Source organism: Hydra vulgaris, chromosome 02, assembly GCF_038396675.1.
Source record: "Hydra vulgaris chromosome 02, alternate assembly HydraT2T_AEP".
NCBI lineage: Eukaryota > Metazoa > Cnidaria > Hydrozoa > Anthoathecata > Hydridae > Hydra > Hydra vulgaris.
The window spans coordinates 62,359,716-62,378,264 of NC_088921.1; the positions used below are offsets into that span (position 1 = coordinate 62,359,716).

Genomic DNA, 18,549 nt, shown 5'->3' on the forward strand with positions numbered 1-18,549 from the left:
GACTAAAATTAGGATGAGTAATAATATGATGTCTGCGCTTCTTATGAAGGTGTTATTTTTTTAATTCGTGGCTATAGATATTAAATTTCGGATAGCAAAAATTTAGTTTTAAAAACTAACTTTTATTAGTTGCATATGTTTTATTTGTGCTATGTACACTATTTAGCACCTGTTTTATTATGAGATCCTTGCTCGTGAAAAGCAAAACTTATTTAAGTTTAATATGATTAACTAGAGTTACTACACGTGCTATTACACGTTGCTAGATAAACTTGTTTTCCTGTAGAAAAAATTGTATTCTAGCTTAATTAATTAGTTTTTCTAATTAGCGATTTTACGAGCGTCTACAGAATTTTTAAAATTTGTATGTTTATATTGTTCCCATGCATTCACAATCATCAAAAATCTTTGACAATGTAATCCTCAAGTAGTACAAGCTTAGCAAACAATAATTCACAAGAATTTGAAGTTGAAAAAGTTGCAACTTTTCTTTGTTTTTAATGATGATTCTTGAAATGATAATGTAGGTCTGCCGAGTTGTTTAATTTTACTACCCTTCATAAATGTGGTATTAAAATCATTTTCAAGCCAAGCTGAATTCTTTCTAATAAACCTTGCACCGGTTAGTTTACTTTGAATCCATCTCTTAACATAATCAAAATAAATTTTAGTGAATTTTACTTCTTGTGACACTCATGAAGCCTTAATAAAAACAGCATTTCAACATCTAAAATGAATAGCCACAACCAAAGCAACCAAAACAGATTATTAAATCAATTTGGTTTGACAAGCGCCAATAAATAAGAATAAAATTTAAATTAGGATATATATATATATATATATATATATATATATATATATATATATATATATATATATATATTATATATATATATATATATATATATATATATATATATATATAATATGTATATAATATATATAATATATATATATATATATATATAATATATATATATTATATATATATATATATATATATATTAATATATTAATATAATATATTCATATATATTATATATATATATATATATATATATATGTATATATATATATATATATATATATGTATATATATATATATATATACATATATATATATATATATATATATATATATATATATATATATATATATATATATATATATATATATATATATATATATATATATATATATATATATATATATATATAGTATTGTTCAGTAATACGTTTTGTATGACTAAGACCGTATTATATGTTTTCCATGTTTTTAAAATTTTGTGCAAATAAAAATTTTTGAGCGCAATTACAGAATTTTTGTTAGGTAAAAGAGTTCAAACGTAAAAAAAAATCAAAGTGGCGCCTAGTGGCAGCCAGATTTATGAAATTGTTAAAGCAAACATATATAAACTTTAAAATATCTGAGTATAAAAACAAGATGTAGCAATAAAAAAAATGTTAATTACATACTAATTTTAGTCTAACAACTTTTAAAATTTAGATAATATATAGAGTTATAATATAATATTTTAAATAGCGCAATATTTTATGTAAATTTTATTTATTTCAATCGATTTTTTAAACAACATTTTTCTCTTTATAATTTTTTTTTTCTAATTTACAATCGCGTCTACTTCAACCACAGCATTAGTATATTCATTAAAACTTTAAGTGTATATAAACGGTTTTAAATTGTTTTATAATGTCTTTATATAGGTTCGACACCATTTAAGCATCAAAATTCTGATTTTGGTTTTTATACTTTTGTCCAGTCACTGGCCCACTGTGCATTGGTCATCAACGTGGTTTTTTTTTATCATTTTAGTTTTTAATGCAAATTTAAAATTGCTTTAAAAATAAAGGACAGATTCCCTTTTTGAAAAGAAAAAAATATAGCCGTACACTTGTACTTCTCATGGAATATCAGTAGTATTGTGTAGCCGTTTGAAAAATCCAAATATACAATTTGTTTCAAATTGCTTACGATTAATTTAACAATTTTTTTTTACAAATTTGTATCCATTATTCGCTAATGAGTTTGTTAAAAATTACTTGTGGTGTTTCACAAATTTCTATTCTTAGATTTCAACTTTTTCTTATATATAATAACAATCTGTAACGTATCCAGGTTAAAGATAATCATGTTTTAAGACAATACTCATTGTTTGTTTTGTTTATTTGCAGACAATACTAATTGTTTGCAGACAATACAAATTATTTGCAGACTATACAAACCTAATTTAATGTCATAGTAACATCACTACACTATTATAACTTCAGAACTAAAAAGGTTCCATATAATGAACTTAAAACTAAAGAAAATTTCTTGTTGGTTTAAATCAAAAAAACTATTGCTTAACAATAACTAATCGGAATCTCCTTCTTCTAAATCTGTCTTCTAAAAAAAATTGCTACCTGCTGAAATGCAATTTCTTTTTATTGATAATATCAAAATAAATAGAGTAAATGTTACAAACTATTACACGTTCACATTGATGATAATCTTTAAAAAAAAGTTTTCATTGTAAAGTTATGTGACAAATATTTAAAAATCGGTTGTACTTCAGTTAAGCGGCGTAAAATAGTTTTATTTTTTTGCTTGTTACGATATCGTGAAGACATTTGCTCAAAGTGGTGACTTTTTAATATAATTATAAAGCAAATTTATTGACTTCAGCACATACATCGACTATCTTATAGCCTGCTGCTACAAAGGAGTGTTGCTACATCGACTATCTTAAAGCCTGCTGCTACAAGGAAGTGTCGCTATATCGATTGTGGGTTTGGTTGGGGCAAGCAGTCTATCAAATAATTAAAAAAAAACTTTAAAAAACAAACAAAAAGGATAATAAAATACTCCGTATGTTTATATTAAAAAGTCACCACTTGAGCAAGTCTCAAGCGACAAGTGAAAAAATAAAATTATTTTACGCCGCTTAACTAAAGGTTTACCCAAAAATCATAGAATTTACAGTGAGACGGATCCAGGAATTTTTTGTGGGGAGAGGTAGGTAGGGGGGGGGGTGAAAATGTTGAAATATTTTTGTAAAAATGTTAAAAGCTTTTTGAATAAAAAAACTTTAAATCAATTACACTTTTCATAGCCATTAAAATTATGGACAAGTACTAATAAAATCAAACTTGAACCTCATCGACATCAGTAGCATCCAGCATCTTTAATAAATTTTTGTGAATGAATTTTATTACTTATGCAAAGCATATAAATTTATATCAACTTATTGTTTATAATATTCTTTTTTTTATGTGCAAATGTAAAAATAAATTCTTTCCCTTTTTTCCTTTAATCAATTGTCAAAAGATATAAATAAATACATTTTATGTAATGACAAATTTACTAAGCAGCTATTTTTTTAAACAAATTATAATAAGTCTTACATTAATTTTCACGGATCATTTTAATGGAACATAACAATAAAAAAAATTTTCTCAACAATGTAACTTTAACTCTTTAAACTCAAAAAAAATGCTCAAAGATATAATTTTTACAATTCTTAATTTATTAATATTCTTTTAATAATTTTTGATATATCTACTTTTTATATATTTATGACGCAGTAAAAAAAAAATTGAATTGTTTTATTTAATTACTATGAGAAACTTTATTATGTTCACTTTAGCTGTTCTCGATGACAAGATCTTACAAGTCCTCACTTTGTTTTATTCTTTATTAACAGTATTTTTTTGTAATTTTTGATATATCTTCATACTTTAATTTATAAATTTTATAACGACATGCTGTTCAATTGTAATAAAGAATAGAAGAAAAAAATAATTGCACAAACACTTATTATTTAATAGTTTTATGATATTACATAAAAATTGTAAACAAAAATATAATTTTTACCTTTAAATACTTCTTTAAAACTGTAAATTTTTATAAAACAGGTTTACACCTTCAGTTTTTATAGAAAGGACCCAAGTTTTTATTTTCCAGTGTCTTCACTGTATTTTTTTTTTGGCTTATCAAAACCAACTCCGTGCCCTCGGATTAATTTTTGGTCAATTTAGGCTTTCTTTTTTATTCAATGTTATTAAAGTGTAAAGATATATCAACTTGTTTCTCTGCGCTGCAGCCTTGTTTGTCAAGGTTCATGTTTTGGAGTTATAGAGTTGAAAGAGGTTTGTAACTACAACTAAAGTAGCTTCCTCGACTTTAGTGGCCTTCATGGCCTTGATGAGGTGAATTGAAATAAAATTAAAAGTGCTAATTTTTGTTTGCATTCTTTTTTTATAATTAGGATATGGGGAAAAACATGTCTATTTCTTTCCTTGGTTGCATTAGTGCTTTTAGCCTTATTTAAACTATATGCTTTATTACTTTATCAAACTATTTTTTATCAAACTTATGATGTGTAATGTTCTTTAGCATATAAAAGAACCCTGACAACATCTTTTATAAACCCTCGTGATAAAAATCAAATAAGTCTTGATTATTGTAAAGATAAAATTAATGGAAATTATCCGAATCCGCACTCATGTCACAGCTATATTACTTGCTCTGAAGGATTGATATTTGAAAATAAATGCCCAACAGGGTTGCTATTTGATCCAAACACTAAGATTTGTATTTGGTCAAAGAATGTAAAATGTGAAGGTATTTATACTTGTTTTTGTTAATGTTAGCATTATTTTTTGCTTTAGTATAGAAGTTATTTTATTATGCATCAATTTCATTAATAAAGTATATATAATATTGAAAAAAAAAAAAAAATTAATTGCTTATATGAGTACACATTTTATTTAAATGATATTTTCAAAACTTAATCAGAAAGCAGAATATATTTAAATAAGAAACTTTTAGTGTTTTATTAAAAAATTTAACAAATAAACCTAGAAAAAAGTTCTAAAAATTAAGTTGGACAATTATTAAATTATATTAAACTGGCCAACACTACTAAGTTTAAATAATATAAAACTGCATCTTACATAAAGTTTTCATCATATTTTGGAAGATTAGTATTTCTTATTTAATTTCTTACCATGGTTATTTACATTAAAAATTATTAATTTAATTGAATTCATTACAAATATTACTTTTCTAAATAAAAATAATAATATTTTAGATTGAAATTAAAATCATCAAATGTAAACAGCCTCACATAATGGTGGTAATATAGTCAAATAATATTTAGATTATATAAATAAGTTGGCATCCCGATATGCCCCACAAAATATTTATTAAAAATTTTTATTAAATTAACTTAGTGTTCTGATATGCTCCACCAAAAATTTAATAAGAATTCATTTTTTAAACCAGATTCTAAATTAGTATAAAAAATGTCTAAAAAATCTAAACTTTTTATAGATGAAAGGAATTAGCAATAATTCAAGATATAAAAAAACATTTTGTAGTATTGCTTAAGAAAATACAAAAAATTTATTTTTTGCATGTTTGTATGTTTTAATACTTTAATGCATTTTGGTACTTCTAAAGAAATTTTTTTTTAAATATTAAAACACAATACTATAAAATGTTTCATCAAAAAAAGGTTTCAAAAAGAAAATAATTCACAACTGAGATATTAGGCTTTAAACATAACTGTCCCATTATGCCACGCTATACCCAACATCTAACATAAAAAAGCAACAATAAGAAATACGTCTAATATAAAAATGTTTCAGTCAGATACATGTCTAACATAAAGAAGTTTAATATAAAAAAGTTACAGTAAGAAACAGGTTTAGCATAAAAAAGTTAGAGTAAGAAGTACGTCTAAGATAAAGAAGTTACAGTAAGAAACAGGTCTAGCCTTTTCAAAAACTCATCAAAAGTAATGGATTTATCATTTTCTTAGTTTAAAGAATATGAAATCAAATTTATTTAAACCTTTAATAAAAAACTAAACAGTGGTAGAAGATTAAGCCTAATTCTCAATGAGTGGACAACTCTTGCTAACAAACAATTTTTTTAATGTTAAAATTTAATGTAATAAATGAGTTTTTTTTATTCAAAATGGGATCCAGAGAGTTTGAATTGAGGGTTATGATACCATAAACTCAAAAAGTTGCTAATTAATATTGAAAAAATTAGTTTTCTTTTGAAAAACTAATTGCTAAATCAACAAATGATAATGCAAGCGCTATGTTTAAATTTGGACGTGAAAGTCCTGCTCACCAGGTACAATGTATTTGGTTGTCCATCACAACCGATTGCAATACAACAACATATTTTCTACAAAAACTGGTTTGTACTGGGTTTTTGTGAAGAATAATTGATGATAATTGATTACTTTATAATTTTTTAGAAATTGAATCGGATAATAATGTTACTGAGTTAAAAATGTTGAAAGTTATTTGTTGAAAATTACTAACAAGACCATCAAACTATTCTTAAGCCAAATTTCAAGAAGGCAATAACAAAAATTTGAAAAGGCCTAAACTTCATTTAGATGGTTACTTACCAAAAATATTATTTTAGAAAGAAAATTAAAATTAGAACTCAAAGAAGAAGTTAGTTCAATAAAATATATTAAAAGCCAATGGAGTTTTCTTGAAACATTTTGTTTTAGTTATAAATGAACAATAAATTAATGATTTTTATAAAAAATATATTATATTATATTACTTACATTTATTTATTATTATTGTTTTTTGCACATTGTTGATATATTGAAATAATTTGAATGGTTTAAAAATAATATTATAAAAGTTATTCGGATATACAAATTATTTGAATACCCAAAGAAGCCACTAATAATGTTAAACCCTAATCTAAATGCAAAAGCTCCAAAGCATATTTGAAAGCTATAGATTGTGATCTTAATAATATGACTTTTTTTTCTCTTGTATCACGCAATGAACTATTTTAATTTCTAAACAGCTTGAAGATTTAGCTTGTAAAGTATTTTCTTTTTTGGATTTAATTGAGAAGAAGATTTATTGTTATCAACTCCTGTTAGCAAGTCATCAATATACAAGTTAGATAAATATGTACCATAAGGCAAAGTTTTTTGCAAATGCCTTAAAAATGGGGAGTTTTATGTTATCAACATAATACTTGTCAATTTTTTTTTTTAATTATAAACAAAAATTTTAAAAATTCTTTTAAAAATATTAATAAAGCAAAAGATAAAAAACAAAATTGAAATTGTTAATATAAGTCATGAAATTTGTATAAAGTTTATTTTATGCAAGTTGTATAGCATTTGTCTATATAGGTTATTGTTTTAAGTTTATATAATTTGAAGGAGTAATTAACTTTTTTTATTTGTAATTATTATACATAGACATAAATGCAAATTGATGTGAAGATTTTTTTTGAAAAAATTAAATTTAGCTATGACTATAAATCTATAAACAATTTTACTTAAACACCTTTAAATCTTTATACCTAATATATTTCAAAAGGTTTGAATTTTTAAAAATTAAATATTAAGTGCAGCCATTTTTGAAATTAAAATTGAACTCTCAATTTTCTCCTCAAAAATATCCAGCAAGTAAAGTAGGCAGTGACTTGACTAAGCAAACTCAGTTCTCACAAATGTCTTTTAACTTTAAAGTAAGATATACAGTTTTTTTCATTCATTTCTGATGCTGCAAGTCTTCGATTATGTTTGTTTGCAACAAAAATATACTAGTCTATTTTTTTAAAATTATGATCAATGTTGCCTAATCAAGAAAATTTTTGATGTATTTCTCAAGTCTGATTGGAAAAATCATAGCCTACTATACCCACGGCTGTATATATACAATAAAGATGTAATAGCATGTTTATACTTTTTTTAATGGGTAAAATGTTTCGCAAATTTGTCAATAAACGAAATTAAAGCGAAGATAACACTCAATTAGACCTATTTGTATATTTGACTTTTTTTTCTGCTACCAAAAAAATGATATTTAAAAATTAAGAGTTTTTAAAGCCTGTAAATTGAACACTAAAACATCTTTTTTTTTATTTGACTAGTTTCCATGATATGAATCGCATTTGTTAAGAATGCGTTTGATGATTTTTTGGATATATTATTTACTTTGCAACCCAGAGTGTGTTTTAAAACTGCACATTAATAGCCAAATATTTTTAGTTAAATTTAATTACATGTACAGAATTTTAAGTCTGTTTTACAAGAAACAAAAAGCCAAAGCAAAATAATCCAGTAAAGTACTTAATGAACAAGGTATACTCAAAGATGATTAAGAAATGGAGTTATGCTAATGTTTTATTTGTTTATCTGTAGCACAAAATGTTATCTATATATTATTGCAAGATTGCGAGACAACTGAATTGTAACCACTTTGGTTGTCAGCCACTTTGTTTGGTTGTCAGAGGAAAAGCGGTTAATGGTGAAGTTTTTGTTAGAGCCTGTACGCCAATATGGTTTTAAAATTAGGTTGAATAGAGCTATAATGAATAGTTAGGCATACCCTTTATTTGCTAAAACTTCCAATGGACAATTCAAATGTAGTAATAAAATAGAAGGCAGTATATAATCAATTGTGAAAATTAGTAACTCTGGTACAAAAAAGCTTTAAACTTTTGATAAAAATGTGAGAGCTAGAAAAACTGAACAAATCAATCATGATGATGAATCAACTCCCATCACATGTTTTTACCTGTAATATGACAAAAAAAGAAAAGCAAAACAGATTATATCTAACGGGTGTGGCGTAAAGAATGAGACAAATTTCATATCAATTTTTAAGTAGATACTAAAAAAAATATCTGTTCATTTTATATATTGATTTAATAAAGAAATAAAACTCTTTAATATTAAAAATTTTTATTTAAAATTAAGCCACCTTGATTTTGTTTAATAGCAAAAACTCAAGACCTGAAACTATCAATCGAATCTTGGATATTTTTCAAGGTTATTTCTTTAACAACTTCTTTTATTTTTTTTAACAAGCTCAATCTTGTTACTAAAAGATTTTGATTTCAAACGATCCTCCACTTCATTCCAAAAAAAAATCTAAGGGATTAAGAGTTCGGCGGCCAGATTTTAGGTGAAATGTTTTCAATGCCCATGAGCTCAAGGTTTTCGATAGTTTGTTTGCTTGTGTGTGACATGACGCCATCTTGTTGATAGATAAAATTATCTCCAATTAGTCGAATTTCTTTTTGTTTAACGATTGGTAGGACATTTTTTATGTAAAAATCAGAATTAAAGCTCATATTGTCTGGCTTAACTACTAATTTGGTTGGTCCATTAAAAGTGAGTCCACACCACACCATGACTTTAAAAGTAAATTTATGTACTGGATGAAGGCCAATGCCTTTGTTAGCAGCTTGTCTTGATTCAGCATAAATTCTGTTGTTTTGACGATTGTATTGCCCATCTTGATTGAATATCTTCTCATCTGAAAATAGGATTTTTCGGCAACTCGGTTTAGTGAACCGATTACTTATCCAATGAGAAAACGACTTTCTTTTTTCGATGTGAGCTGCAGTTAATGCAGGAACACAATTTTTTTTGTACGCTTTCAATTTTAAGTCCTCGTTAACTATTCTACAAACAGTTCGAGATGAACAACTTGCTTCTCTGGCAATTTTTCTAACTGACCTTTTTTTCTTGTTAGATACAAGACATTGCCTCACTTTTGCGATGAATTGTTTTGTTCGAATGCTCTTTGGCCTACCAGGCGAGGTTTTGGCTGAGATACCAGATTTAAGTATACAATTGACCCATCTGTACACTGTTGCCCTAGATTTTTATGTTTGTAATAAACAGTAGATTTTTTGAGCCTTGAAACCTTGCTTTAGCCAAGATTTAAACATATTTCGGATGATTAGATTTAGCATCATTATTTTAACAAATTCTAAAGGCAAAATTTCAAAAGCTATATAGTTTTAAACAGGGTTTCATGATGTATAATAATATATATAAAACTTGGAATAATTTATTTGCAACATTACAAAATTAATTGGCAAAATTTGTCTCATTCTTTATGCCCTACCCGTTATAAAACATGCATATATGTACATATATATAACATATATATATACAAATATATAAGAATATTTTTATCTTTAGTACACATTATTTTCAATATTGTCTATCAAACATACTAAACCCTCCCCAAATAATAATAGATTATTGTTAATGTCTCTAATGATTTCTTATACTTATTAATTCTTTTACTTTTTAAGAAACTCATTAAGTATATTGGCTTAACCAATCACACTTAAAAGAAGCATCATCAGGTTTTTTAAAGTTATGAAAAAGAAGCATCATCATCAGGTTTTTTAAAGTTATGAACCTTCAGCTGAACAGCGACTGTTTAGAAAACCTTTGTTAAGTCAAATCATAGTGTAGGTTCAGCAAAGTACTGAGCTTTTTGATACTAAAATAAGAAAACTTTTATCAATTCTAAATTAAATTAGCTTTATTAGAATAGTAGAGCAAAACTTTCAGCAAATTGTTAAAGCTAGAAAAAAGCTGGCAACAAACCTAATGTTGCATAATAAAATTTGATATGCCAAGTTGTTTACTGTTACTGTCTGAACAAACTGTGTGAAATTTTTCCAATGTCTTAAAAGTTTAGTGATTCGTCAACTCCAGACATAAAAATTATTTTGTTTTATCTCCACTTTTTGAAAAAATTGAGTCATTGATTGCGTTGTGTACCTCAGAATAATGTTTTTCTACTGTATTAAGACCTAATTATAAGTGAAAAAGTTAGAAAACATGTTATAAAAAAAATGTATATGTTATCTCCGTAGAGTCAAGTCTCCTGAAGTTTTTATTTTTTAAATTATTTTATCTCAAAATTCACAAATTTGGAGAAAGAACAAGATCACTCTAACGTCATGAGTTGTGACTTTAAGTATAAATAAAGGTAAGTCATTTTATAAAGTGAGCTTCACGTTTATCTCAACTGGTGAGATTAATGAGTCAAAGCTTTGCAGTCTTGTTCCAAAGTTAGCCAAATTGTTATCTCCCTAGTCAAGCAATAATTTAACATTGCCCTTTTTTTGTTTGTTTGTAATTCACGTTCCTAAGGCGAGAAGGTCGCTACAGGTGAGAAGGCTACTTGTGGTTATAACCCTCTCTTAACTCTATAACTCCAAAACACGAACCTTGATGAACAAGGCCACTGTGCAGAGAAACAAGTTGAGCGTGGTACTACCAGCGGCATGGTGGGAATCAAACTCAGAACCTCTCGCACAAGACACACCAGAGATAAGACACACCAGAGATCACACACACCAAGACCACCAAGAAACACCAGAGACCACACAAGACACAAGCAAAAGACACAAGCACTTGCACAAGACACAAGCACTTACACAAGACACAAGCACTTGCACAAGACACACCAGAAATTTATTTAAATGTCAAAGGTTTTCTAAACCTGATAAAGAATCAGAAGAAATGTTGAATTAACTTCTTTGTCACTTCTTGTGAAATGAAACTTGAAAACATTGTGTGTGGCATTTAGTTTTACAACAGTAAGCATTCATGTTGTTATTGTGGTCATCATAGAACTTTTGGTGAATTAAAAAAAACAATGTCAAAATTTTATAAGTTCTTAGAGAGATATTAAACAGTCTAAATACTTCAAGAATGTTATCTATTTGCTATTGCTTGGGTTTCCTAATGACAAGATTTTGCTTGAAGCTATTCTATCCATAGTCATCCATTTGCTATGTTGGGATAGTGAATCTCTTAGTAAAAAAACATTTTGATTTTTCTCAACCATATCATAGGAAACATTTTAATGAATTAGGTCAATTGAAGAATCTCTCTGAAAAAGCCAGCTTCTATCAGTGTACTGTATTCATCCATACATTTGCTTTGTTTATAACTGTTGTCGAAGGGTGTTTTGGCAATAATTTTGATTCTTTTGATTTAATTTTTTTTAATAATTTAATAATTTTAAAATAATTTAATGATTCAGCAATAATTTTGTTTCTTTGATTTTGAAAAAAAAGATTTTTCCAAAAGAACCACCAAAAGAACATACAGTCATCATGTTCCACAATTTATTGAAAATAAGGAAATCTTCTATTTCTATTTTGTGAACAAGTAACTGAGGCTTCCATTTAACATTCAAACCACACAGAGAAAGATAAAAACATTTGTTATCCTTTTTATTCAAAGCAGCTTCTCTATTGTGTTGTTGATTAAAGCAGAAAAAAAATTTATTATAAGAAGATTTTGTACATAGCTTGTAATAAAGAAAGCATAATAAAAAATTGTATTATTTAATAGTGAAAAAATGTTTATTTTACTTTCTTTTTTTTTAGTTTATTTAGTATAACTTAAACCTGAAGCAAAAGATTGATTTAGTTCACTGCAGTTGTGTTTTCTCTTAATAGCTATAAGATTTTATTTAGAGTACAAAAACATTTCTTTTTTAGACCAAGAATGTTTAGAGATTTTAATTTTACAGGCACATAGATAACAGTTTTTTATATATGTAGTTTTTTAATTATTGGTTTGCATTGGTATGAGGACTCGGTAGAAAATGACCTCATTGAAAAATAAGGCAACGCGCTAGAATTTATTATATATAATTTATTGTTATAATTTTCTAAACTTTTATCCAAAAAAATATTGGACTCCTCATTTTTTACAGAATCTAACTAGTGTCTTTTAATATATATTGTTTATAGTTTTTTTTTAATAAAAAACATTTTATGTTTAACTTTAATTGGTAGGAACAGTAACTACATCAGTTAATCCGTGTGTCAATAAGCCAAAAGGAACGTACCCTGACCATCGTTATTGTGATAGCTATATAATATGTTATCCAGAAGGAGTTTATTATATGAGATGTCCTCCATTATTATGGTTTAATCCTGAAACAAAAAAATGTGATAGTCCTAAAAATATCAATTGTAAAGGTATTTTACAATAATTAATCATAATTTAGTCAATAAATTATCATAATTATAATAATTTATCATAATTATTTAGTGCTAAAAATATCAATTGTAAAGGTATTTTACAACAATTTATCATAATTTTTCTAACATTTTTAAGTGAGTATTGAATATATTTCAACTCCAATTTAAAAATACTGAATTAATAAAGTTGTACTCAAGTTTAAATACAGGCAATTAACATTTAGCATCTAAACGTGGGTTGCCCACAGTTAATGCCATGTCTTCATTAAAGTGCAATGGGAGAATAGGATCTTTTCCTGAACATGGAAGTTGCTCAAAGTATATCGTATGTCAAATCAATAAAGAGGAAGCCACTAAGAGGTGTCCACCTGGTCTTCATTATCACCCAAAGTACATGGTTTGTGTACATAGTCACATGTATCCGTGTATAAATGGTATGTAACAAAAAAATGTCTATTAATTTGTTCCAAAATAAAAAAATATAAAATTCTAATTAACATTACCTCACATAATATATTAAAACCTTGATATTACTATTGAATTTTTTTAATAATTGAACATTTTGTTTTTTGAATTTAAATTTTGCCCAACATTTATTAAAAAAATAAATGGAGTTGTGCTAGAGGAATATCATAAATTTGAATAAAATTCGGTAAATTTATTGTCTATATTTGAACTTGCTGTCTATACTAGTCTGTTTATGTACTATACTTAAGATACACTAATTGTTGGCAAATCAAACTGGTTTCAATAAATGTAAGCTAATATTCCTTAAATGTTACTGGATGTTTTGTATTGTGTTAATAACAATATTAAACGGCTTTTTCATGTAAAATTTGCAAGTTTAAGACAAAATGTAAAGAAAACTTCATAGTCAAATTACTATTTTTTAATTATTCGTGTGATGAATCGTCGATAACTTATCTTTATCAACATTTTGCAAGCAATCCTCTAAGCAGATGACTGTTTTTATTGTTAGTAGTTGTTGCTAACCAATCACTAACTAATTACCCAACAGATGTTATAAAAAATTTGGCAACATTTTTCGGAACAATTTTTCCAATAGCAAAACTATTTAAATATTTATGGACTCATAATGGAGTAGCCTAATCATAAGAAAATTTCAATAGTAATACAATGGCAGGCATGACAAACAGTGTTTGTTAAAATTAGTCTTTTTTTTGGAACATCATACTAAATATGTTAAATAAATAAATATATACATATATATATATATATATATATATATATATATATATATATATATATATATATATATATATATATATATATATATATATATATATATATATGTATGTATAAATTAGTAAAAAACACTTATCTAACTTTTTCTTCAACACAAAGTTTCACCATTGCTGGATCATCAGGAGTAGTTACTCAAAAAAAATTCAATTTATAGAAAAAATATATTACAGAAAGTTATAAATATTTTTTCTATAAATTGAATTTTTTTTGAGATTTAGTAACTCTTACATATGATTCAGCAATGGTGAAACTTTGTGTTGAAGAAAAAGTTAGATAAGTGTTTTTTACTAATTTATTATTGCTCTGTTCTTTAAGAACATTGAGCACTCTATTTGTAAAATACACTAACAATTTACATATATATATATATATATATATATATATATATATATATATATATATATATATATATATATATATATATATATATATATATATATATATATATATATATACACATATATATAATTTTAGTACTATTTTTATTAGGAACTTCTAGTTTAAACATTTGTGAAGGTAAGCACAATGGAACATTTCCCAATCCAGAAGCATGCAACAGCTACATAGTTTGTCGGGGAGGTTTGAAGTATCAAATAGAGTGTCCAAAACCTCTTTGGTTTAATAAAGATAAAAAGCAATGTGATTTTCCAGAAAATGTTAAATGTGAAGGTAAAAAATTTGAATAAAAATGAAAGGAAAAATAACAAGAACTTTTAGACTACTTTTTTTCATTTTTAGCAATAAGAACAGGTGCTTCCAATGACACAAAATCTGATTTCAAAGACTCACAAGAAATTGTTAATAGCTTCAAAGACATGACCTTTACTGAAACTACACCACTGACTAAAACAAACTATTATGTCAAAACCTCAAAAAAATTCCTAACTCAAACTTTAGAAGTTACACCCGCTGTTTTGCAAACCTTTTGTAGCAGTAAAGCCCCAGGAAATTACGCCCATCCTGGAAGATGTGATGGATTTATAACATGTACTGGGATTTCTTATGTAGTGCAAAGCTGCCCTAGTGGATTATGGTTTAATGAAACACAAAATGTTTGCGATTATCCAATCAACGTCCATTGCATTTGTAAGTTGTTGTTGTAACTGTTATTAACGGGTGATGCAGAAGTTATCGGACAAAATAAAAACGTCAATAACTTATTTATAAATAAAAAACAAACAACTATTATTTTTTTTATAAATAAAGCATTTATCTTTTAATAAAAATATATTATTTTTTATATGAAAAAACACCACCATCTGCAATTGATCTCAATTTTGCTCTGACGCCTTTCATATGCGACTGTAAAAAGTTTAAATCAATTTCTTGTAGTTTTAATTTAATGCGATCAATCAAAACTTGCTCTGTTGAAGCTTGCCAATCTCCCTCGTAAACCTTCTGTGCCAAATGTCGCCAAAAATTTTCAATTGGTCGTGCTTGAGGCACATTTGGGGGATTGGATTCTTTATCAATGTAATAGATATATTGGTCCATCCAATTTAGAGAATCTTTAGAATAATGAGAACTTGCTAAATCTAGCCAAAATAAATAGTTAAAGTCTCCATGATACTTGTGAATAAATGGAAGAAGTCGTTTTTCTAAACATTCATTAATATAGATTGATGAATTGATCGCTACAGCCTTGGAAGTGCGAAACAATGGCTCGGACATACCACGGTCAGATATGGCTATCCACATTAATAATTTTTTTGGAAATTTCTCTTTTCCTATAAAACGAACACTTTCTGGGCATGTCTTTTTGTTGTTTGTGTAGTATCCAGAATTTCCAGGCATATTGTCCCCTGCAAAACAAAAGTATTTTTTGTCATCGATGACTAGAAGCGATTTTGTGCTATAGAGTTGGTTAACTAGTTTCCTGCTTCTTTTCTTTGCCTTTATTTGTTGTTCTATAGTGTATTTTGGAGTCTTTTCACGTTTTCTATATTTAATATTCATTTTTTTAACTGACGACCAATTGTCGATTGATTTACACCGAATTTAATACCTATTTTTCTCTGACTGACCCCTTTTCGATTGTTGACAAGTCTCGTTAATTTGGCTTTCTTTTCTCTAGTCCAGGATGTCGGACGACCAGGGTGCTTTCTATCAGAAAACGATTGAACAGTTTCAAGTCTTTTTAGGTTATCATATATTGTACTTCGAGCAAATCCTTCCTTTTCAAAATGATTTACGATTTTTTTTTTTATATTAGGTTTATTTACAAAAAACATTTTTAGTCGCATTCGAAAAGATTCTCGTTCAGCTGCATTTAACCTCATTTTACCTCAAAAACTGATTATTATGCTCAAGTAATAATCAGTTTTTGTGATAAAATCAAAGATAAGCCACAAAAACTAATTATTATGCTCAAATAATGAAATTAGGATTTGTCCGATAAATTCCGCATCACCCGTTATTAATTTGCAACACTCTTAGTGAATATCTCAAGTACTCATTGAAGTATCTTAAAGTGCTAAGTTATAACTTGGAACAACTTATATTAAAAAACATTTATTCATCTTAGCATTCATTATGAAAATCTGTGCAACTTAAATTTTATATTGTAAGCTGGTATTAAAAAAGTAAATTGTGTTTTTGCATTTTATGTTTATAACCTATTTTATTAGCATGGTTATCAAAAATATCAACAACTTTAATAACTGAAACTTTACCAAGTTTGCCTTCAAACATATGTGTTGGAAAAAAATTGGGCAACTATGCTCATCCTAATAGTTGTAGTGTATTTATCACATGCACTGGTGTTCGCAGTCAAATACAAAGTTGTCCTCGTGGTTTATGGTTCAACGAACAACAAAATATATGTGATTACCCAAAAAATGTCAACTGTATACGTAAGTAACTTATTCCTAATATAGAATCAAAAACCTATTTATAAAGTTTAAAAAAGAAAAGTATTATAAAGTTAAAAAAATATAATTTATCAAGGATAATATAAAAAAATATTATCCTTGGTAAATAATATTTCAGAAACTATATGAATATCTATATTCCTTGATAACAATGGTTTTTACATTCCTTTGATAACAAGGGTATCTAACATTTAATATAGTTTAAAATATTGTATAAAAATATAACTTATAAATTATTGTTTTAAAGAAACAGTTTTAGTTATTACTATACATTCAAGATATTTAAAAAATATTTATAATTCAAAAAACTTTTATTATTTAAAGCTCAAAAAACAAAAAAAATAAACAACCTTGTTGTATTGTGAGGTTAACAAAGATATACAGTTGTTGTATTGTAAGACATACAATATATATGAGGACAGTAAAAGCTAAATAATCTCAAACATTAAAATATATTTACAAATTAAATTTAAAAAAACACATCTGTAATATTAAAGTAACTTGAAACAAGATAAATACTATTAATTGTGAAAAATAAAAATGGGTAATAGTTTGTATATTTCTGTACATAGCACATAAACTACAATTGACATTATAATTATGTGTTAAGGTTGTAGGAGTAAGAATTGCTAGTATACTATATGTTAAGTCTGCCTTTTACTATATACTTAACTTAAACTTGTACAAACTCCATATCTATTGACTTGTAGCTTGAAAAGTTGGATTAATAAATGATTTTATTTGGCAATCTTTGCTAAATTTGGAAATTTACTTGCAGCCTTATCTCTCTACCAAATATTAAGATCTATTAATGCAAGTTGAGCTATAAAATCTAGAATTGAATTTGCACATAATTCTTTAAAATATATTTTTTTTTTCACTCAGTAAATTTCATTGATGAAGTTAACTTACTTTACCATCCCTAAATAAATATATTTGGGGGTGTGATAACTAAAAAATAACATTAAATTAAAAAAAAAGAGTAATAGTGCATATATGTGTTGTTTCCTAAATTCATAATCAATTGATGTTTTTTGACCCAACCTCACAAGACTTTCAAAACTTTGACACTGTGTTAAAGTCTAATTCTTTTTTATTAATTTTCAAAATAGTAGATAAAACGTCGTTAAGTAAAAATGACCCCATTTCCCAAAATGACAGTCGGTACTATTATTGCTCATTAAATTAATGTTAAGCATTTGACAAAGTTCGTTAACAGCTTTTTAGGTAATTTTTTTAGCAGGATTTTAATACGCATAATAAAGGTTTTTATTAATTTTATTATTCAAAATAAATGCAATAAAAAGTTGCATTTTCATCATGGTTATAAATGCCTCAATATTAAATATAACCTTTGCAAATCTCTCAAAAAGTATAACTCTGCAATAGTTAATTTTATTTGCTTTTTTTTACAAAGCTTGCTTTTCATAAAGGTTTGAATCAAGGAGAAGCATATAAAAGTTTCCCAGTGGGCACACGTTGCCTAAGGTATGTTTGTCGGACGTCCAGATATCCATAAGATATCTGATGATAGTCCCCCAGACAACGCATTCTTACTCGGTTGCATTTATGGAAGTATAACTTGAGAAGCTGCATAAG

At 26.4% G+C, this 18,549-nt stretch overlaps 1 protein-coding gene across 3 annotated transcripts in view; it reads left to right on the forward strand.

Annotated features, from left to right (window-relative positions):
* LOC100210597 (chondroitin proteoglycan 2) overlaps positions 1–18,549 on the forward strand; it is a 51,759-nt gene that overhangs the window by 25,467 nt on the left and 7,743 nt on the right. The window contains exons 4-9 of one of the 3 annotated variants that reach the window (XM_065791640.1): positions 4,394–4,621; positions 12,626–12,811; positions 13,039–13,248; positions 14,570–14,749; positions 14,819–15,166; positions 16,708–16,932. In XM_065791640.1, the coding sequence (XP_065647712.1) occupies positions 4,394–4,621; positions 12,626–12,811; positions 13,039–13,248; positions 14,570–14,749; positions 14,819–15,166; positions 16,708–16,932 (1,377 nt within the window). The remainder of the gene's footprint in view (positions 1–4,393; positions 4,622–12,625; positions 12,812–13,038; positions 13,249–14,569; positions 14,750–14,818; positions 15,167–16,707; positions 16,933–18,549) is intronic. The other 2 variants (XM_065791641.1, XM_065791642.1) reach the window with 2 other exon arrangements.